The following is a 24,473-nucleotide window of genomic DNA, read 5'->3' as shown; positions in this document are numbered from 1 at the left end:
TTAAAATTGTTTCAATGTGTATATTTTTCCTTAATCAATGTGCATAATAGTGTACTTCTTTTATAGACGGTGCTTTGATTACAATCAAGTGCTTTTCTGTTTGATTCTAGGATCTTTTCAACATGTCAGTCTGTTTATTTTTCCATAGGTTATCAATGCTGCGGTAGCTTTTGCGGCCAAGCCCAAAAGCCAGGTAATAAAAAGCAACATGGAAATGTATAAAGCCACCTGGGAGAATCACATACGTGTACTGACAGAAGCTGTGGATGACATTACAAGCATTGATGACTTTCTTGGAGTATCAGGTGTGCCTCTTTCAATTTCTTCTTTTCCCTTTGAAATACCTTCTTTTTCTTAATTATTTGAGAGATGGCACAATTTCTTAGGAAGCTAAGATGTATCATCCACCTTCTAGTACCTAGCCAGGTGTGAAATTGGTGTGAAGGAAAGTGAGTCTGAAGTCAGGAGAATGCAATTGCTTCTGGTACCCAAAGGAACTCACAAAAAGATAGCAGAAACTCTTTGCTCTTTTCACCTGTCCTCTACTAGAGGAAACACAGCATGCCTTGAAACATCTAACATACTGTGGGATGTCTTTTAATAAAAATCAGTAGCAATCCCAAGTAAGTTTGAGAAGTTTTATGTATCTTAAGTGGGGGGGGGGGGGAAGCTAACTGGTGTGTCTAATTCACACTTGGATTTTAAGATAAAAGTAATTATTAATTGCACATAATTGTAAATATGCTCTGAAAGAGTTATTTAGCCATATGATACATTAAAAGTTTTGGCATACTTCAAATAATATCCATTAGCAGCAAAGTTCAGAAGGAAACCCATAGCATTCAAGACCATCTCAGAAAGTAAAAATGACAATTTAGCCAACTTGGGCATTGATGTTGAATTTAACCAAGGTCTCATATGTGACGGGCACTGGAACACTAACGTTAGAATATCTCCATGTGCCCATATTGTGACCCATTTGATTAATTTCATTTATTGGACTTATTTATCAGTGGAAAATAATTTACAACTATCGATGTTGGGAAGAATAGCGACGGTGAAAATGAATATTTTACCAAAACTACTTTTTTTATTTTAAACAATACGCATAAAATTAGAGATTTTTTTTTATGAGTTAAATGCATTGATTTTGAGATTTAACTGGCAAGGGGAAAAAGCCAGAATAAGATAGAAATTGTTACAAGAAGCAAAAGAAAATGGAGGATTTGGGCTATCAGACTGGGTTCTATACTATCAAGCAGATGCATTAAAATGGTTAAAAGAATGGATAACCCTTAGACATAAAAGATTACTATATCTAGAAGGACATGACTTACAACTTGGATGGCACACTTGTCTATGGTATTGGAAAGAATAAATCCATAAAAACTTTCAGAATCACTATATAAGAAATGCCTTGCTTTTGACATGGGAAAAGATAAAAATGAAAATTTATATGAAAATACCAGGATGGATCTCAACAATGGAAGTGTTTGTGCACCCAAATTTAATCAACTATGAGAAACCTGTGACATATGAGACATTTTGACTACTGAAGGGAAATTACAAATTAAACAAGAACTTGAAGAATAGGGCATTGAGCTATCATGGCGGCCACACTTGCAAATGCAAATGAGATACGAAAAAGATTCTAAAACTTCTTGGTTTTTATAAAGATCAAACAGTGTTTGACCAGATACTATTGTCATCAGATGAAAAACTGATTAAGAAACTCTATAAATTTTTGTTAAGCTTGAAAATGGAAGATGAACAGGTCAAAGAAACAATGATAACTTGAGCAAAAAAAATTTGGGCATAATGTAGAATGAGAAAAATGGCAAAACTTGTGGGAAAGAAACTATAAAATAACAAGGGCAGCTACTTATAAAGAAAATTTATATAAAATGTTTTATAGATGGCATTTACCACCTGCAAGATTAGCAAAAATGTCTAGTAATTGTTGGAAATTTAAGCAAAAACCAGGCATGTATATCATCTTTGGTGGACGTGTCCTAAAGCAATTTTTTTTTGTCAAAAATACATACGAGGCTAGAGAAAATGTTAAAATGTTAAATGTTAAAAAAACATGTAGATTTTAAACCAGACCTATTACATTTGCACACTATTGGAAAAATGAAGAAACACCAATGATAAATGTCTGTTTCTGTCATTGTTGCGAATATCTCTCAGTTGCATAGTGATTAAAACATTTGCCTGGATATAGAATATCATTGGCCAAAACACAGCAGACTTTTTTTAGTTACTATTTTTATTTCCCTAAGTTATCCATTTTACTGCTTAAATGAACAAAAAAACTCAATAGACATGTTTCCCTAATACATCATTTTATTGTTTCTCTGAGATGACTTTGTGGAACTTATTTGGCTATCTGGGAGAAGAAGGAAGGAAGGAAGGAAGAAAGGAAGGAAGGAAGGAAGGAAGGAAGGAAGGAAGGAAGGAAGGAAGGAAGGAAGGAAGGAAGGAAGGAAGGAAGGAAGTTCAGTGTTTCAATGATGCACTAGTGGACATTTTTTTAAAAAAATACAAGCCAGCAGGGAATGAGTACCTTAAGAGGAGTTTTTTTTAAAAAAAAATTGCTAAGTTTTGAACCAGTGACTTTCTGCATATCAGGCAAATGCTATAACCGCAGTCCTACTGTGACATAACTAATGTGCAGTAGATACGTAGCTGCAGCAGTTATTACAGAGTGGATATTGGTGACCATCTTATCAGGATAGGGGGCTCTCCTGCCACTGTGCACATAGCCAGCCAAAGTGCAGAGTTTCTCTAAAGCAGCATGTTTCATTCTTGGACTTCAGCTCTCAAAATTCTGGGAATCGAAATCCACACATCTTAAAGTTGCCAAAGTTGAAAAACACTGCACTAGATCAAAGTTAAGTGCAGCAGGCAAATCAAACAGCTGTAATTGAGTCAGCTCAAACTGGAAAATGCTGTTTTGAAATCAGAGCAGGAAAACATAGGCAGAAATTGTATTTACGGGCTAGCAGAAGAAATCATTATCATGCCTTCAAAAAATGTTTAGTACTCTGGATTTCTAATGAGGCAACTGACAATGCAAATATGCCTTCAATTTTAGTTCTTCTCCTTGATCAGATTGCTTTTCTAATAAGGTGTCAGAATTACAAAGTAGGAAATGAAACATGGATAAATATCTAGAAAATTGAATTCGTCTGAAACAAGAGAAAGCATTTGGGAATAAAATATCTTCCTTTTCCCTCTAGAATTACTGACCCATGCTTAGGGAATCTGTGTAAATCCGATATGCATCAGGGCCCTTTTGCTCATATGTCATCTTTGTCATTTTTTGGGTGAGTTGAGAAAAGAACTGCCAAGGACATAAATATTTGTGCCTCCTATTTCTCATGGTTTTATCGGAGTTGTCTAGAACAGGAGTCCCCAACCTGTGGGCCGTGGCCCACTACTGGTCATTGGCCTATTTGCAACTGGGCCGCTTGAGTGACTAGCTAGTGCAGGGGTAGGCAACCTCGGCTCTTTTATGACTCATGGACTTCAACTCCCAGAGGTTGCCTACCCCTGAGCCGAGGTTGCCTACCCCTGAGCTAGTGTGTGCATGCACATACTCAGAGCCGAGGTTGCCTACCCCTGAGCTAGTGTGTGTATGCACACACTCAGTCCCACTCATGTGAGCATTGCAGGGGCTTGTTGAGAGCCTTAGCAAATGAAAAACAGGGTAAAAGGCTTCGAAAGAAGAATAAATAATTTTACTAGTGACAATAGGGAAAGGTTGATTTAAGGTGCAAGCTATAGAGCAGGCATGTCAAACTGCCGGCCCACAGGCCAGATGCATCATACTGAAACTGTGCCCACCCCATTGCTGGCAATGGGGAAAAAGTCGCAATACGTTGTGCAGCATCATGTGACATCGCGAGTTTGACATGCCTGCTATAGAGGAATATAAAGAAAGATACGGTTGACAAAAAAAAAGTATATGTGTTTAGAATAGTCCCTGGTACAAAATCTTTCTGAAGAGGTTCTGGCATTGAAATTTCTTCCTGCAAAAATGAGGGATTTAAATCAAACCCGAAAGACCCCAGATCTGTAAATGCGATATGATTCTACATTATTTCAAGAAGATTCCTAAACAATGTAAGCAGGGATGCAAGCAATCTGAAATGCAAGTCCTAGTCTGGCGAAATGGAGGAATTGCCATTCGTTTGTAACCTCTTTAGTTCTGTCGTATGATTCTGATGGTGTTGGAGTTATTATTCAATGATTCCATAACTCCAACACCATCAGAATCATACGACAGAACTAAAGAGTCCGAAAGTCTCTTTGATGCCATCTTGTCCAATCTGAAAGCTAATCACATTCAGTCTTTGTCTGGAGTTCATGTGATCGCCTAACACAGAGGTCTCCTACCTTGGCAACTTTAAGACTTGTGGACTTCAATTCCCAGAATTTTTCAGCCAGCTTTGCTGGCTGAGGAATTCTGGGAGTTAAAGTCCATAAGTCTGAAAGTTGCCAAGGTTGAGGAACCCTGGCCTAACACATGGCTAATAGCACATACAGTTAAGAAGTCATTCCTGTTGCATAGCTGACCCTCCTTTGTGTAGTTTTAACCCATTGGTAATAGTGCTGCTTCTGGCATAATAATTCCGTTTTCTATATGAGAATATTTAAATGCTGAAGACTGCCATATAGTTCCTCTGTTGGAGAGAGATTGGCTAAGAAAGAGGGAGTAATCAAATGGGGAATTAGTCTGGAATCCTTACTGGGAACAAGAGGATAATGCAGTTGAATCTTATCTAGTATAACCCATGAGCAAATGGTCAGTCTGAGAAAATTCCTGTGCTTAGGCATGAGCAATAAATAGTTACTGTAATTGAAATCTTCAAATGTGGATCTCGTTGTTTGTGCCTGTTATGCAGTAAGTCAGTCAGTCTTATTTTATTTTTTATTATTTTATTTTATTTTAGTAGACTAACCATAACAAAAGGAAACTTCCCCCGCAAGTACGGTATATTCAACATTATCAATTTAGCATTGTCTCTTAAAATACAACCAGATATAGCTTCATTCCATATTTTGCCTCATTTTCTATAAACTCATTTTTGAATCCTCTGCTCAGCTTATTAGCCAGCAAAGATTCAAGTAAAAGATATCAAAATTAATTAACAAATATATATCCCCACTTCTCTTTAAAACCTAATCCGCCAATGACTTTCTCTAATAAGTAAATCCAATCTCAATTATAATTGAACATTGCAAAATTAAAAAAAATATTAAATGTTTCCAGAAATAAGAATTATTTCTTATTTGTATATCAAAGGTACTAACATAAATTTTAAAAACCAATCCCAATTAAACATTTCCAAGGCAAAAATTATGCAGTCAAAATAGACATTAAACATCACCAAAGCCAGGGATGCATTATTATAACAACTCCTTACTGTATATACCAAAAGTGACATCATAGATATTGAAAACTAAACTTTTACAATCAATCAGTCAAAATATTACCACAAGTGACAATCTATTATTTAACTATAATCAAACAAATCAATTTTTCTTTTTTTTTCATTTTTCCAGCAATCTTTAAATCTCATATATAGTGTTTTTTCTTGTACCTTTATTTCTTCTCTCAGCATTCTTGTCCTCTTTATCAAAGTCCATTGACAGATTCAATCTAGTCTTCCCAGTAAATCTTTTATGTTTCAATTTAAATAAATATGAATCATTCTTTTGATATCTTACTAGTATATCTCTGTTGTTTTTTTAAATCGTGGGTGCTCTATCACTGGAAATTTTTAAGAAGAGACTAGACAATCACCTGTCTGAGTTGGTATAGTTTCTCCTGCTTGAGCAGGGGCTGGACTAGAAGACCTCCAAAGTCCCTTCCAGATCTGTTCTGTTCTGTTCTGTTCTGTTCTGTTCTAAATAGTCCTCCAGCTTCATGTTTAAATCCAATATTTTCATCTATTACTTGTAGATTACAAGTCTAGGATCCTCCAGAATATCATTTTCAATTTTATTCTAAGAGGCTTGATCTATCCAGTTCTTTTTGGTTGCAATATAGAGTTAAATACTTCACACCATTCTTCAGTCTACAGATTGTAAATTTTCTGTAACTTAGCCATCTGGTGCTTTTTAGTAGTTAAGCTTCAAAGCCTTCTTATCAGCAACTTATAAACACATAAATTCTTTTCCACAGGAGAGGATATTTTTTATTTAACTTCCACATCTTTCTTTAAATCAATTTCATCCAAATTCTTCACATTCAAAAACTTTCCAAAGACAACATGTAATCATTCTTTTGCTGCATATTACAAAAATAAAAAAAAATACAAAACTGGAAACACATATTTTTCTTTTTTTTGTAAATAGATTAAAAAGGGGCTCATCCAGCAAATAAAAAGTTTGCAAGATTGAAGGCTTTTCAATCTTAAAAAGAGGTAATAAAAAGGAAATGAAATCCAGGGTGATTAAAACAGTGAGGCTAGGTTGAACTCAGAGTCCTTAAAAAAAAGTTACATTGATGGGTCAAGGCAGGATGGAACCTGCAATTCCCAGCTGATCAGAAGCAATTTCAAAAACCTCAGTCTCTGCAGTCAACTGACAAAAATGTCCAGCTGTTCAGAATACATGAGGGTGATCTCAAGATCTCTCTTTACTCCAGAAGAATTATCAGCAGTATGAATCTCATATCCAGCTATCTTTCAGCCACAATATATGTTAACCATACCATCTCTTGTGTGATTGTTTAGATAAGATAGGACAGGACAGGACAAGATAAGGTAAGGTAAGGTAAGGTAAAGTAACCTTTATTGTCATTTACCTATAGGCACAATGGCACACATTAAAATGAAATTCCGATGCCCAGCTCTTGAAAGAAGAAATGCCGCCCATCAAACAATCTCACCATCCCTAGTATAACAATAATAATATAATAACAACGCCTGCACCAAAAATGCCAAGCTATACAAAAAAGACACCAAAACTTATATATCAATCATAATCCATATCGAATACATAGCAGAAAAAAAGAGTCTTCGGACAAAGCTGTTACAGAATATAGTTGCTCTGCTTCAAAACCTCCTTTCCAGATAAATATGGGGAAAAGTATTTAAAACATTTGTCTTGAAGTAGCATTAGATTTATAGAGCTAAATGGATCGAAAATGGACTTTAACGTCCGTTCATTAAATACAATTCAGCAGCAACAAAAAGTTCGTCCATGGTTATTTAGTCTTGAATTGAATCCAGATGAACATTAACTCAATGTATATTTAGATCAAATTCCAGGGATTAGTGTTTGTTTGTTTGTTTGTTTATTTATTTATTTATTTTTGGAGTGCTTCCTAAATCCATTATTATTATTATTAAATAAGCAACATGGCGACTGCTTTGGGAAGATGGTTACAGTTTATTGCAGAAGCAGAAAGATGGTTCTTCAGGAAAGAGCAGAGGAGAGAAGAAGAGACTGAGCACATGGCCAGTAGCATTTTATACCCTCTCTAGCTTTTTGTTTGGAAGTCTTCCTGTTCCTGTGGCATGAACTTTGAGGATATTTCCTGTGTCACGTATTCTGACCTGAGCCCAGGTGTGCCTCTCTGGTATTACTTGATGGTAATGGGTTAGTCCTATTATGTCCCAAAAGTCATCTGCTTCCCTGGGGATGGGGCTAATGACTCTTAAGAGGTTCTTTGTCTTCTTGAGTTCCTGGCTCCCACCTTCCTGATGGTCTTACATCTGCATTTCTATAGGGCTGGTTCCTGCTTGGGGTAAACAGATGATGCCAGGTTTGGTTTTTGGTTTTAAAAATCCTTTTTGAGGAAAAATATTTTTTTCCTGCCTTTTTAATATTTCCTTCTCTGGGTTTCTGTCTTGAATTTTTTAAAATTCCTGTGTGCCATTTGTGCTCAGTCTTGAACCAGGAGGCTCTGCTGTCTGTCTCTCATGCCCTGCTTACTTCCTCAGTGGGTTACTGTCATGCACTGTACATAGAGCAAAGGTCTTCAAACTTGGCCCTTTTATGACTCGTAGATTTCAACTCCCAGAATTCCTCAGCCAAGCACGCTGGCTGAGGAATTCTGGGAGTTGAAGTCCACGAGTCATAAAAGGGCCAAGTTTGAAGACCCCTGACATAGAGCATTCAGAAACGCATTCAAAAGCTGTAGCTATTGCAAAATGAGGTGGCACGATTTGTGATGTGCATCTCTCAAGCAATGCACAATACATCATTGCTCTGTGAGCTGAGTTGGCTACCAATGTGCTTCTAGGTACAATTCAAGGTGGTGATGCTCTACTGCTCTGACGTTCACCCTTTGGTTTTGTCACTGTGTCTCTACTGAGTCAATCCCTGAGATATCCGAAAAATTCAATCACAAAATATTGAAGATTATCTTCTGTTATCAACAAAACAACGGCCTTGGGAGCATGTGGAATCTTGAATAATTCCCAATCCAACAATAGTTGATGGTCTTAGTTTCTATGATTTCTGGTGAGCATGAACTGTCAATTCTTGCACGAGTCATATACCATCTTTCAATGGGGTAACAGGTACTGAATGTACTTGGTTGGAAGAATGAGACTGTATGAAATAGAATACATTGTGGGAGTCTGCTTGCTAATTATCCAGAAGTCAGGATGAAAGATGTGCATTTTAGGTGTGAAAATTCAGCCATACGTTTGACACTGTAGGGTGTTTTACAAGCCAACTGAAAGTGGGAAATTCTCGTTTTCATTGGCGGCATGGAAAATTTCCTCTGAATTTTTTTGCCTGCAGAGATTTGGAAAAAAAAGAAAAGAAAAGAAATCAACATCCAGTATATTTTCTATAGCACTAAGAGTAAAGTTTGCCCCATGTCCTTTAGTCATTGAAACACTTGTATACTTGTATACTGTTATAGCATCGTGTCCAAAGACTAGTGCACAACTATTCTAGTTAAAGAGTCATTCTATTTTTGGACTGATTTTCATTTAAAAATAGAAGAATGTTATATGTGCTGGAAATATGAATAATTGTGTCACTTGAGACCTTTAATTGCTGCATTTGAGTGTTACTTTCCTATTTTTCTCAAGATTATTCAATCCTGTCCTTGTCCAGAGGTTTTTGTTTGTTTGTTTTTTGTTTTTACAAAAATTGGTTATAACCAGCAGTAATTTTCAGAGATATATTTTTTTTCCTGGTCTTAATGCAAAACGGCAAACTTAAAACTAGTTTTAGCTTAGTTTTAAATAATCTCCACTCGGATCAAATTTTGAAGAACCCCTTTTCCAATACTTCGGACTGCTTTTATTTCTGTGCATCTTCTTTCACTTTTTTTAAGGGATTCAGCTTACGTTAGTTAATTTAAATGCTGTCATCATGTTCTATTAAAACAATTGCTTTGACTTCTTCCAGTAAAGATCATGCAAATATATTGTTGCACACTTCATTTCCAACAATACATTTACAAATAATCTTTCATTTACAAGCTGAAGGTATTTGTTTAATGACCTTTGAAAGCAGGTAGAAATCAGTTGCTTGAATTTATTATCAGTTGCTTTATATTTATTATTTTTGGCTGGGTAAGGGCCGTACAAAACAAATTTGCAACAGAGGATGAGGGGAAAGGGACCATTTTATTGTCGTTGCTGCTTTCTCGCAAGAATAAACTTTATGATGACTCAAGGGGCATGTTGTCAATTTTGAAGACTAAAGCTGCTTTCCATGTCTTTGTGATCTTTCCTGGTCATTGCATACATTTGCAAATAAGCAGATACCATAGTAATGAACTCTATTGCTTTTTTTTTCTTACATGGGGATTGGGTTTATAAAATAGCTGCCCTTGAAATATATGACTGTTATGAAAACACCAAATAAAAAGACCATACAAAGGAAAGTTGAAAATTATTGATTCTTTTAATGGCATATAATTAAATAAATCAAATATCACTGGTATATAACATTTGAGGATATTGAGATGCTAAGGTCAGGATTTCAGGACATCAAGTGAATTTGCAGATTAATGTAGATATTTATGTCCAAAGAGAGAGTTGCTGTGGAGGAAGCTTTTCAAATATTGGACATTGATTAGAAAAAAATACTTTAGAATAGCAGTCCCCAACCTTTCCAGCTTTGTGGACTGGTGGGGGTGGGTGGGAGGGGGATGGTTCCATGCAAGGTCCACCCACCTTCCATCATGTCTCAGTCACCTATGTTTTCTTGTAGATCTCCTTTGGGAAGCAGCTGTTCTGCCATGTATTTAGGAAGCAGAGTTGGCTGATCTGCCCCTCAGCTTCCCGATACAGTACGGAGCTGCATGGTAGCATCCCAGAAGTAGGCAACACTTCAGAGTGCCTACAATTAATTGTAGCTGCTCCCAAAATGGTGCCTGCTACTGGGGTCTGCTTCCAGGATGGCACCACATGGACTCCAAATAGGAAAGTTGCATGGCAGAGCGGCAATTATCCAAAGGAGCTATACGGAAAAAGTAAGTGAATGAGCTGTGAGGGAGGGATGGGGGGAGGGTTGGGGATACAGCAGGGTAAGAAGCACACCCAAGGCCTGTGGGGACCCAGCGGGGTGGCATGGGGGGAAATTGGGAGGCACTACAGTATCCCTGAAGTTGATTGTAAAGGCAGGCACATTGCCAAGCACCCAAATTTTGTTCTCATGACCATAGCATGCTGCAGCAGCTGTAACTTCAGGCAGTGGGTTGTGCCTTCAGCACTGTCATAATTTCGAACTGCTGAACAAACAGTTGTAAGCCAAAAACTACCTATATGAAAACATGAGAGTATCATAAGTGAGGAGATCGAGAGAACAGATAACCACAGATCATTATCCCCTTTCTTCACAGTCTTAACTTTCTCAGCAGGCTAGTTGGAAAACAGCCACCTTGATCCTACACTGATGTTCTAGCTAGAACTATATTTTCTTCTCCATGCTTTCCTACAGTTACTAATTAAAACTGTCCTTTTTGTCTCAGAAAACTCAGGGTTTAGCAGTGGGGAAATGATTGCTTTTAAGCCCCAGGTAAACAGACAAGGTTAAGCTGATGCGCCGCCTGATAGTTGTGTAGGAAAATCGGACAAGGTTTCCATAATCCATTGTGTATTTCTAAAATTCAGATCTGATTATGGTTTCACCCTTGGTTCAATTTCATGTTACCATGCTAACTGTGGAATAGAATAGTTAGGGGGAACGTGTCAGATCTGTCATCTTCAGCTTTACGTTTTACTGGCATCCTGCCATAAAATGCAAGGGGGAAAAAGGGGACAATGGAATGCAGAGTAGTAAGGATGGGAATGGATATGTCAAGATAAATGGCAGGAGAGGGGTGGCAGGCGTGATGGAAACCAGAGGTGCCAGAACCAGAATACACCAGGACATCAAGGACACCTGGTCTGGGAATGGAATGCAAAATTGCATCGAGTGGTGCCAAATATCCAAGCTGTTCCCAAAACATCTAAGTGGATGGCCATTGGACACTGATGGACTGGTCAATGGGGGAGGGCCAGGAAAAGGGGAAAAGTGTAACCTTTGCATGGGAACATTCAGATCTAACTTCTTTTTTGCTGCAATCACTTAATCATAGTAAAAGAACCTATCCCTTCAACCAAATGGAGTTGAGGATCTTTCTTTCCTAGGGACCTAAGCTGGGGCAGGCCTGACAGAAAGTTTCTTTGGGCCACATTTTAAAATGAACTGATTTGTAGATTCCAGGCTAATACTGTAGTATAATTTTTTGAACTGCAGGCTGCTTAGAACACAATGCAATTTTTAGCTCACACATATACATATACTGAAAAATTCCATTCAAGGGGCATACATAACAAACATATAAGAATAGTACAATTATATATCCATTATTTCATTTTTTTAAGCAAGAAGAGATATAGAAATTGTTCCTCTGTCCCTACCTTTTTAATTGTACGTTTATGTGATAAAGCTTGTCTTTTAGTCTCTTGAAGTAGTCCAGGCAAAAACACAATAATGAATGCCAGTTCTATGTTTATTGTAAGATGACATTAACACAGGGATGGGCAGCTATGGCCCCTTCATGACTTGTGGACTTCAGCTTCCGGACCTCTTGAGCCAGCATAGGGACCATAGTTGCCCACCTCTGCTTGAACAGAATATTGCAAGATTGAAAGTATTTCTCCTCTCCTTTCTTTTTACTCTTCAGAAAAGTAGGGAAGGATCCTTCTAAAAGGTTTCTCACACTTTCTCTCTTTTTGTGGGGCTGAAAAATCTTTTACATGTCAGTTGTCCAGAATGTGTCTCTTCTTAAGTCATTCCCATATATGGTGACATCTAGGATTTGTATAAAGTCTATATTCTTTAGAAACCCTTAGTTAAACTTAGGCTGCTTGGTTGTATCTGCCTATCTACCACATGAGGGGGTCAACTTATTTTCCAAAGCACCTGAAGGAAGGACAAGAGACAATGGATGGAAACTAATCAAGGAGAGAAGCAACCTAGAACTAAGGAGAAATTTCCTAACAGTGAGAACAATTAACCAGGGGAAGAGCTTGCCTTCAGAAGTTGTGGGTGTTCCATCACTGGAGGCTTTTAAGAAGAGACTGGACACCTATTTGTCTGGAATTGTATAGGGTCTCCTGTTTGTGCAGGGGATTGGACTAGAAGACCTCCAAGGTCCCTTCCAACTCTGTTATTTTGTTATTCATTGAGTCTAAAATACGTTTGAACAAATGTATGGATAAAATTTTGAAGAAGTGTGCATTGCTGTAGCATTCATCCCACATTCCAGGAAATGAGCCACTTTACGCTGAAGATAGCCATATCATTTCACAATGAAACTATTGCAGATTCTTCTTCTAGGACAGTGGAACGATAGCTTTGCCTGGGCCTGAGCAGATTATAAATAACTTCTTCAAATGACAGCTGCTACGGTATTTTCTGTTTGTCTCTTCTGTGCTCTTTCTAGGGAAATAAACTTCGTAGCAAATCTAACAAGGAGTGAAGTCTTTTACAACCAACTCTCTCCAAGCTGCTGGCATTTAATAGGGGAGAAGGTTGCAGTAGTGATTCCAGTATACATTACAGATTCACAAAGCAAGTAAGATGGAGCATAACCATTTGAGGCACTATCCCTTCCTACAAAAACCAAGTATTTTATTCTATATACAATATAATGCAGTGGTGCAGGGTTCGTTATGCATGAAAGTTCCCCTGCATTTCCTTCTGAAAGGCTTTTGCTACTGTGAAATGGCACTTGCACACTGTAAGGCAGGGATTCCCAACCAGGGATGTTCGCACCCCATGGGGATGCGAGACGATATTCCAAGTGGTGCGAAAACTTGGGTTTTCAAAATTATAGTGTGTATATGCATAGTTTGTTGCCGTTATTTTGAACTTTTGTAAGGGGTGCAAGAATATATCAGAAGCATTCTAGGGGTGTGGGGTATAGAAAAGGTTGGGAACCGCTGCTGTAACTTCTCAGCTGGACAGGAATCTTTTGAGAGGATGCTCCTTGAAGATGGAAGGAAATGCAAGGCTCCCCTGCTTCCAACATGGTAGTGGTGGTGTTGGGGTGTAGAATAGAGGGCTGGGGGAAGGGTGGCACGCTCATCTTAATACACCATTGTGCAGAATAAAAACAAATGTTTCTATTATACTTTTTTTTAAAAAAAAATATTGTTAACTTACATGCACAAAAATGACCCTATTCAGATATGAGCAATTAATTTCCTTTGGTTATTGTTGAAATCCTGGGATTCCACTCAAAGGTGGGAATGAAAAAAAATCTGTGAAAATGCTGAGAGTGTATAAGAGCTATATTAGGCTAAAGGAAAGAAAAGGAGTCAAAATGTTGGACTTTTGGCATAGAATTGAAATGTGCTTTCACAACAAAGGACGTTCTTCAACGGATGTAAGATTCTTTTTTTTTTTTTCCAAACAAATTTTTATTAATTTTCAAAAAAACAAATATACAAATACAGGCATACATTAATATCAATAACAGCTCGTCTGCACCTAAGGTGCCGGCCGAGCGTCTCAAAAGTTTAGCATCAGTACACCTGATTATTTTATATCTATTTCTACCCACTCACCCACTCCCAATCCCCCCCAGACTTCCCAGAATTGATTACAGGGTTACAAACACCTCATCCCAAGTCAAAATATAAGTACCCAAATTTAAGACAAACAAATATAAACATCCTTTAACTCTAAACATTAAAAAACAATCAAATAAAACTCTAAGCATATGACTAATAATAATCTATCCATCTTCCCCAAATCACACTTAAAATTAATCTTACAAATATGCGGAAATCTTTACCATTTCTTCAAGACTTAAACATAATAATATCCTTAATTATAATAAACATTATAAAATTTACTCATAAGCTAAAAAATATTTATCACTTTCAAACTTTCTCTAAATATAATCTACCCATCATTTCTAAAATTTAAACAACAATAATTTTGCCACTATTATAACGTCAACATCACATTCGTCTTACAAATTATATCCCATATATCCAATCAATTATTTAACAATCTTTAACTAATTTTATAAATTCTCATTATATAAACTCTATTCAAAATAAAACTCCTTGTAACAAACTCCCTTAATCAAATCAATCCTTAACATAATATAAATTCCTTAAAAATATGCGTGTCATCCTTGAGCAGGGGCCATGCTAATCTTCTCTGTATCGTTCCAATTTTAGTATATGTGCTGCCGAAGCGAGCACTCGGATGTAAGATTCTGATCTGACACTCTGTGACAAGAATTCTAAATTATAGAGAACCATTTATTGTCTTAATGCTGGTGTGTGGTTTCCCAGGTAGAAGCCACCATTACCAAGATCTGTCTCCAGCAATCTCCTTTTTGAAAGTGTTTTAGATAGCCTTGAATGAAAACCAAGTCATTTGTGAATACTTTCATCGTGAAGGCTGAAGGCAGGATGGAAACAAAACCATTCTTTTTCTCATTATCCTTTAGTTATTGAAAAACCTTCCAGCCAAAATAAGATGGTTCAAAAACTGTTTTACATTAATGGTTACATATTGCTTCTTTCTTTCATCAAATAAGTGAATAAATCTGACATCTATATTACTGTTGTCTAAAAAACCAGTCTGCAGGTGAGTGCTAATAGAGTAGCTAAACCAAGTCTTCAAAATGTCTGCTATTGAGATCAATGGTATTGTATTGTTTTCTAGCCTAAAAGTGTACTCTGAAATCTTTCAGTAAGACAGATTTATTTCTTAATTTTATTATATACTGCAGGAAGTCTTTAAAGTCATTTGTGTTAACTAAGATAATTATTTTATATCAGTGTTCAAGATGACACAATGGGAATTGTTTTGGAAGATAACATTCCATCAAAGAAGTAAACAATTAAAAAATAAAGTTAAAAAAAATCAAGCAGAATCAAATAAAATTAAGTCCACTTGGTAGTACAGTGAGACTGATGTTTAAGCATTGCTTTAGTCCATAATGAGATTTTTTTTAAAGAGGCAACTGATTTTATTAGAAGATATGGTAGAACTAATGAAAATAAGATGATTAATAATAACTGATCGGTGAAACTATTTAGAAATTATCAAAAGGATAAAGAACAAATTATAAACAATCTATATAATTGTGTGTGTGTGTGTGTGTGTGTGTGTGTATAACTTTGGGGGTTGTATATTTTGAATAGAATAGAGCTGGAAGGGATCTTGGAGGTCTTCTAGTCCAGCCCCCTGCTGAAACTCATTTTGATGGATAGGGCCTATTCTTCAAGTTTGTCAAGATCTTTTTGGATCCTGAGTTTGTCTTCTGGGGTGTTGGCTACTCCTGCCAGTTTGGTATCATCTGCAAATTTGATGAGTTCCCCTTCAATTCCCTCATCTAAGTCATTGATGAAGATTTTGAGTCAATTGTGTTTTTGTTTAAATCATAATTATTGGAGTAGGTTAGAATAATTATAGCAGTTTCAGATACTTGGTCTCTCAGGTACCTATGCTGACAATGAACAATTGCCTTGTGCCAATCCTCATCCTGATGTCCTCCAAGGTGCTCAGTATCAAATCCCATCTTCCTCAGCCAGCCCATCTTCTGTTGATGCTTTCTGGGAAATTTGTAGTTAAAATCTAAATGGTACATAGGGCATCAGATTGAGTAAAGTTCCCCAATAGAAATCAGATTAATATTGCCATTTTTCTGTTTAAATCCCATTCAGGTAGAACACAATATATATCTATTTGTACATGCTGACCTTTCTAAGGCTTGGAACACTGATTAAAATCATCATTCACTGCTTCTTTGGTTTTTTTGCAGTTTGTGTCTGATGATTTGTTGAAAGTAAATTGTTGATGAAAAGCTGAGGCGTTAAGTAAAACACTTTGGTAAACATGGATGAATAAGTGCTATACAGCTGTACTAGAAGGCTTGTGGGGGTAGGAGTGTGTAATCAAAGTGTGAACACATAACTGAGCATGACACATTGCCATGATGCCCGTGCTGCAAAACTCTGTACAAATTCAGAATAGGCCTTTCAACCTCATCCTCTATAAAAATGGCTAATGGCAACAAGTGGATTGGGTGACTCTGAGGAAGTTCTGAAAGCAGATTGTGATTTAATGTGATGTGATATGAAGGGTTTGCTATTTGAAAGGAAATGCCAGCAACTCAGTTTGACAGATTAGGTTGAGACAGAGGGAATGTTTTGATCCCTAGCAAAAAATGGTATCTAAACCATTTAGGATCTTACTTAAGTTTATAGAATTGCCTTTAGAAGGGCAATCACTTCCTTTTTTACAACCCTGTAATCCCTATTAGGGGTAGAGTCGAGGCAACTGGAAAGAGCTGAGTGTTTACTAGCCAGATTCCCTTCCTGATGCCATGTGGAGTTCACAGCAGATTTTTTTTCTTTGTGCCCTAGGAAAGAAACGTCTACCTAGGATTTTGCTCTCAATCTTCTGAGTGGGAGATGAGCATCTTCACCACTAGGCCACCATACTTCTCTGTTTAGAAGGGCAATCACTAAAGATGCTTAACCACTAATTCATTACGCCCAAGGCCGGGCACTGGGAAGATGTATTTTGTGCTATAAATGAGATATACAGTAGCCATTTTACGTGTAAATCATTCTGCTTTTTTAAAAATACGATTTCTTGAGATTTAGTTGAATAGAGCTAATGAAAACCACTCAGCCATATAAGGTACACTGTGATTAATCATAAAGCATTTTGCGTCTTCTTATAACATAGTGGGTCCAATATGCCAATATCCCAGTATTTGCAAACATAGCCAGAATGTTGACACCAAATAGGAGTTATGCAGGGAAGGCAATGACACATGCCTGCATGAGGAGATTTATCCTGCCTACACTGAAGAAGAAATACAGTGATTGTAGAGAAGAGGAGAAGAGGCAAATCGGCATTCACCTTGATATTATAGCCAACTGGGTAATGGTAGATAGTTCAGACTGACAGCCAGATTTAGAAAAAGAATGCTTTTGCCTGGCCACTTATATCAAAGTGGAATTATTTTCTCATGCAGGGAGAACAAAAAGCCAAAACGAAAGCAAGCCTGTTAATCCTTTTTGGGGAATGACAACAACTTGTATGCCTTATCATTAAGGTTTCTCCATTACCCTGACAGCAGTTGGGCAATGAAATGGCAAGACAGCAGTCATCATAGGACAAGAGATCAGCTCAGCTCTAACCCAGTGGTGGCGAACTCTCTGTGGGCACTTCTCTGAACTGCTGGTGGCGGGCTGCGGAACCCCAGAGTGTGCCAGTTGAGGGGCTGGCAGGCTGTGGCTGCTGACGGACACTGTCGACCCCCATGCGCTCGCTGGCCTCTGTGTGCAGGGGCCGATGGTATCAGGCAGCAGCTGCCCCGGCCCCTGCCTTGCCTTGCCCTGAGATAATGGCACCCCCACCCCGCCTCGCCTCACCCCGCAGGACAAGCCTCCTACCCACCACCCCACCTGCCAGAGACCCCCTGGATCTCCCCCAATCCTGCCCAGCCCCCACAGGGGTCCCTCCCCACGAGCAACATCGAGGTGACCACGCTCACCTTGGCCACACTCACCCAGTCTGCGATGACCACCACAGCCACGCCCACCCAGTGGGCCACGCCCACCTGGCACCCGGCAATAAATAAGTGGGTTTTGGGTTGCAGTTTGGGCACTCGGTCTCTAAAAGGTTCGCCATCACTGCTCTAACCCATGCCCCAAATGTTAAAATACAGGCAAGGATGGTGAGGAGAGTCAAATAATTATTAGATTACAGTTGGTGGGAACTCAGAAGGTGTTTGCTGTCGATATAAAAGGATACATTTCTAGCTATTCTCTAGATTCATATGCATCCACTGGAAAAACATGGCAGTTAAGGCAAAACTCCAACGATGAAGGAAATGAATCAGAATCTCTTCTGAGGAAAAAAAAATGGCAAAGCATCAATTGAACTGTACAAACTAAACCAACAGAGCTTTTGGTCTGGTAACTTGAAAAGATCATTGGAACTGGAATTTTTTAAATGCCATAAGGGATCAAAATCGCAGCATCAAAGGTGGAGAGGGATTTTTGGTAGAACATTAAGTGTCAGAAAAAACGAATAGTTCAAAAATTTCAAACGACTTGAAATGTTACAGAAGTTAATACTAACAGCACACTTTGCTAAAGACAGTTAAGACTGAAAAGTGCTACTAAATCCTGGGAACTTCTACAGAGGGGAGGATGGCAAAGAAGTCAAGTTGGGGTTTTGGTAACACAGCTGTGACTATTTTGACATTTTTGCAAATGCTTTTGATACTTCCCTTTAATTTTTTCTTCTGTATAAAAGTTCGTTCTATTTTTTTCCCCTTGTAATTAAAATGTCTCCTTACTAAATAAACAATTTTGGTAGATCTGATTTTTTTTTCCTAAATGTACAAATCCAGCCCTCAGGTTTTGTTTTTTTTTAAAATGCTTCCTCTTTTATTTATTTTTAATTCTAATATATATCACCCTCCATCTCATATGTATGACTCTTCAGTTTACAGAAAATTAAAACAAATCTACAACCAATACAATTTAAAACCAAAACGTCCAGAATAAAAACAAATTAAATATTATAATAAAATACATAAAACTCACAGGCAAGGTTATCCGGTTCATCAAAACAATCTATACAGCCCAGTGGTGGAATTCAAATACCTGAACAACCGATTCTCTTATTCGATGCAGGCCTGGGCCTCTGAGGCCTAGAACGGACTTCCGAAAGTGACATCCATGCACTTCCAATGGGCTGTTCTAGGCCTGGGAGGCCTCCTCCATGCCTCCGAGGCCTAAACTGGACTTCTGGAAGCCATCCAGTTCTCCGAATATAGCAAAATATAGCTACCAGATCTACCGAACTGGTGCGAACTGGCTGAATCCCACCACTGGTACAGCCATTGCATTGGCCCTTCTGGGTCCCAATACTGGTTTGGGCAAAGGAGGATGGGGCCCAGGTGATCGCAATGATATTCCACAGAGCAGGTGCCACATGTCTCACCAGATGACACTCCCTGGCTAACGGGACCTGAAGCATCCCCCTCTTGCCAGATCTTTGGGATGAATAGATGTAACTGGGAAGAAGAGGTCCTTCAAGTAACCCAATCCCATGCCATGTAAGGCTTTTCATTATTCCAGAGGAGAGGAAATATATGCAATCTATTAGGGAAATATAAGAAATTCCCTCCTATCGTTTTGTGATTCAAGGCTACCTACAGAGATAAAAGTCAGAATAATAATTTCCATCTACATGTGGGATTTAGGATGTAAAAAATTGGACCTGGGAAAGCTCATCTCACTTCATGCTCAAGGAACAAGTAGCCTGGTAGTACAAGGGAATCAAACATAATCTTTTCTCAACCAGAGATCAACTTTATGGGGAATATAGCATGTGTTCCATTAAAAAAAAACAAAAACAAATATGTGATTTTAGAATACACACATATAAAATACACCTGTGATTTCAGAATGATCCACAAGGTTTTTCAAGATATCCATCTATGGTTGGTCCTCATTTAACAAACATTCAGTGATTATTCAAACTGGTGAAATGGTAGTTATGTCCTCAGAGTTCAAGCTGGCATAGTGCCCTCTGTGGACCTGTAATCATGATCTGGGTGCTTGGCAGCCAGCCTGGATTTCTGCAACTTCCTGTGGTCACTTGATCATGATCTTCTCTGCTGTTTCCCACAAGCAAAGTAAATGGGAAATCTGATAGGAAATCATAAGTCATAATAACATGAGGTCCTCACTTAATGACTCACATGTTTCCTGCTAACGGTTAATGGGGACTTCCAGAGCTGCCGTTGCTAAGTAGCACAGTCACATGATACCACATTTTGTGACTGCATTGTTTAGCAATGAAAATTCTGCTCCCAATTACTGTAAGTAACTGAGGGCTATCTATATCCTATTGAGTCCTATTAGCAAAAACATAGAATCATAGAGCTGGAAGGGACCTTGGAGATCTTCTAGTCTAATTCCCTGCCGAGGGCAAGAGTCCTTATTCCATCTTGAACAAATAGTTGTTTTCTTGAAAAATTTCAGCAGTGTAGCACCCACAACTCTGAGACCCAAGCTCTTCCATTGACTAATAGTTCTCAGTCTCACTGTCAGGAGCTTTCATCCATTGCTTCTTATCCTGCCCTCAGGTGGAATAAATCAATGTCTATTCCCTGTGATAGCTTTTCATATATTGGAAGACAGTTATTATGTCACCCATGAGCCTTCTCTTTGTTAAGGTTTGCTTGTTTCAGGAGGAAGAGAATTACTTGTGCACAAATAAAACAATGTATACAATTTGCAATTGGCATTCTAAATAAAGTTACTGTTCGTGGGTGAGATTATTTGGGGAGTTTATGTATATTTTTATGTACATCCACGAGTTGGTTCAAATTGAATATTTAGCTCTTGGTAATTTCAGCATTAAATAGTACAGGGGTGTCAAACTCACAACATCACATGACGTGTCACAACGTATCACAACTTTTTCTCCATTGCCGGCAATGGGGTGGGTGTGTTTTCGGCATGACGCACTCCTGAAATAGTAGATTGGGTTTGTGAATGAGTGTCACATTCTATATTCGAGGACTGAGTTATCATGGAATGAACAACCAAACTACACCTATATGAAGGCAGTGGTGGGATTCAGCCAGTTCACACTGGTTCGAGAGAACCGGTAGATAAATTTATCTGAATTCGGAGAACTGGCTGGCTTCTGGAGAACTGGCTAGGCCTTGGAGGCCTCCCAGGCCTAGAACGGCCCACCGGAAGTGCATGATGCCACTTTTGGAAGTCTGTTCTAGACATCGGAGGCCCAGGCCTGCATCACATAATAGAACTGGTTGTTCAGGTATTTGAATCCCACCACTGTATGAAGGGCCTTTACTAGAAGGTAGGAATTTCTTGGCTACCACTCTGAAAACCCCAAGCAAGTAATTGCAAATTAATCTGTACTAAAGTAGCATAAGGGTAGGATCTGTATTCTGTAGTACAGTACTGTAGTTATATATCCCCAAATAACTATGTAAGGGTCCTTTTTGTAGACTTCAGCTCAGTATTCAACACCATCCATTCCTGAAATCCTCCTCTCTAAACTGACTTAGCTGACTACACTTGTGGATAGATTATAAGCTTTCTAACTAATAGGAAGCAGCAGGTGAAGCTAGGGAAAATCACATCGAACACCCATACAATTAGCACAGGAGTCCCCTAGGGCTGTGTGCTCTTTCCATCACTCTTCTCTCTGTATACCAATGACTGCATCTTGAAGGATCCCTCTGTTAAAGTACTGAAGTTTGCAGATGACACAACAGTCACTGGTCTCATTTGAGACAATGAGTCTGCATATAGACAAGAGGTAGATCAACTGGCCCTGTGGCCAGATCAGCCAGAACAATCTGGAACTGAACACTCTTAAAAGTGTAGAGACGATAGCAGATTTTAGAAGAATCTCTCCTATTCTACCACCTTTTACAATATTAGGCAACACAGTATCAACAGTGGAGACCTTCAAGTTTCTAGTTCTGTTATCTCCGAGGACTTGAAATAGACAACCGACATTAGAACCATAGTTAAAAAGGAACAACAAAGGCATCAACTCAGAAAGCTCACCTTGCCCAGGAATCTGCTGATACAATTCTGCAGAGGAATTACTGAGTCTGTCATTTGAACTTCAATAACTGTCTGGGTTGCCACAGAAAATCAAATAGGACAAGTACAGACTTCAACAGATAGGACTGCAGAAAAAACAATCGCAACCAGTTTGCCTTCCATTGGGGATCTGTATACTGCATGAACCAGGAAGGAGGCACATAATCTATTTCAACCTCTCCCCTCAGGACGCCACTATATAGCATTGCCTGACAAAACAACTAGACATAAAGATAGTTCCTTACCCTGTGCCATCATTCTGCTAAACATCTAACTATCACTGTACTGTCTTATGCCTAAAGATATTTACCCATGTAGTAGGCTGTATTGCTATTATCTTTGTCATCTTCTCATCTTTCTCATCTTCTTGTCTTTCCTACTATCTTCTCCTATTGGTTTCTTATGATTTATCAATTGTTGTTTGTAATTTATGATTAACGATTGTAACTATGACCTATGACCTATTACTTGCTGTTTATATGTACACTATGAGCTTATGCACTGGAGACAAATTCCTTGCGTGTCCCATCAAACTTGGCCAATAAAGAATTCTGTTCTGTTCTGTCCTGTTCTGTTCTCTTCCGTTCCGTTCCGTCCCATCCCGTCCCGTCCCGTCCCATCCCATCCCATCCCATCCCATCCCATCCCATCATCTTAAAATGTGACATAGCCAGAGATGTAATTCAAAATCATAGCTGCCTCCTTTTCCTGTCTCCTATGCCAAAGATCTTTCCACTTTACATTTTTCTGTCATCCGATCTATCAGTCCTCTCTGGCATCACTTTTTGCTTCATTAAAAATCTGTCTTATTTTAGTTTTATTTGATAATACTTTTTTCCCTTTCCATGAATAAGCTGTTTCTCAGTATATGTGTACATGTGTGTATAGTGTTAATATCCTGATTCATTACTTTTTTACTTATCTGTATTTTTCCATTATGCTTATCTATATTTTTCCATTCTTGAGATATCTACTAGAATATTTAAAGATTTCTTAATGCCATCAGCTTCGGTAAATAGGAAAAAAAATCTATTTTAGATAACAGGAATCATCTAAGTCAGAATAAATCAGTTAAAAGTTCTATTCAATTTGTTTGAATAGAAATAAAAGACAAAGTTGGCCTACTAATACTGACTTTAATTTTTCATTTATTAAGGATAATTCCTTAGAAAAGATGCTCTTTTCATGTGATGGGAGATCCTTGACTAGCAGACTTCTTGACTACACAGAGGCTATGAGTTTGCCTATGAAAATGCCTTGCTTCCACAGACAATCCTGTATGCACCAAAACACCTCTTTAGAATCAAAATACAAATATGCCTGTGTGAGGGAGGGGCAAGGACATCACACTCATTATGATGTCATCACAGAGCTTATTTGTGCAGCAATTTGATGTATGCCATGTCATTCCAATGTCCCCAGGCTTTCTAATAAACACCTGTGATATCACTTTAGCTGAAGCTTCATTGCATCAGAATGCAACTGTACACACACAAATTTATATATATGGATGGAGCTAAAGAGCTTGAAATAGCTATACTAGTCTCCCTTTAACTCTTTGTCAGCCACAAAATTTTGAATATATATATATATATATATATATATATATATATATATATATATATATATATATATATATATATATATATATATATATATATATATATATATATATATATATATATATAACAAAGAATGGGTATGTCTGGTTGAAAAGAACTAAAAAGTTCAAAATGGCTATTCCAGTTCTCCCATAATTCTTTGTTAGCAATCCAAATTTTGAAAAACACATATAATGTTGCAGTTGTGACTGCTAAGCCTGTGGATGGCTCTAGTTTGAGCTGATACAGGCAAAAAGATTCCTCTCTCCCATATTTGGGCCGACAGGGTGCACCATATATATGACAATCTTTACTCACGAGTAAGTTAACAAAAATATTATACAGATTCTGTCTTTTGAACTTAAGATCTTGTGTTAATGTCAAACCCATTCACTTATAGTTTACAGCATCTGAATGTGATTTTTTTTAAAAAAAATCAAAAGAAAGGAAACAAGGTGCAAGGAGGACAACACAATATATTGTACAAAGGATTTGCTTAAATTTACAAATGAATAGAGTTAGGGTCAAAATTAGAAACTCAAAGTTTCTAGACTCAAATGAAAAAATAGATTTAAATTCTACTATAGATGTACTTCCCCACTCTCATCCATGTTCATCCTTTTGTGTATGACATATGTCCTCCTGCTTTTATGAACCTAACCCAATCACTCGTATGGCTTAGCTTAATTAGAAATGGGACCCATACAGTATATCCAAAATCTTGTTTTGTTACTTAAATTCATTCAACAAAGTC

The 24,473-nt window shown here is 37.8% G+C and overlaps 1 protein-coding gene and 1 non-coding gene across 2 annotated transcripts in view; one reads left to right on the top strand and one right to left on the bottom strand.

The window, feature by feature from the left end:
* Window positions 1-148: 148 nt before the first annotated feature.
* Window positions 149-24,473, top strand: part of LOC107288957 (catenin alpha-3) — a 237,381-nt gene continuing 213,056 nt past the window's right edge. The window contains exon 1 of the mRNA XM_029284460.1: window positions 149-305. Within this exon, the coding sequence (XP_029140293.1) occupies window positions 209-305 (97 nt within the window). The 5' untranslated portion in view covers window positions 149-208. The remainder of the gene's footprint in view (window positions 306-24,473) is intronic.
* LOC114922682 lies at window positions 14,584-14,690 on the bottom strand. Its single transcript, XR_003810459.1, has one exon. It is a non-coding gene; the product is annotated as a U6 spliceosomal RNA (small nuclear RNA).

Source organism: Protobothrops mucrosquamatus, unplaced genomic scaffold (assembly GCF_001527695.2).
Source record: "Protobothrops mucrosquamatus isolate PMUCROS unplaced genomic scaffold, P.Mucros_1.0 scaffold612, whole genome shotgun sequence".
Classification (NCBI taxonomy): Eukaryota; Metazoa; Chordata; class Lepidosauria; order Squamata; family Viperidae; genus Protobothrops; species Protobothrops mucrosquamatus.
Note: the sequence above shows the minus strand (reverse complement) of the source record. Positions and strands in the feature narration are given on the sequence as shown.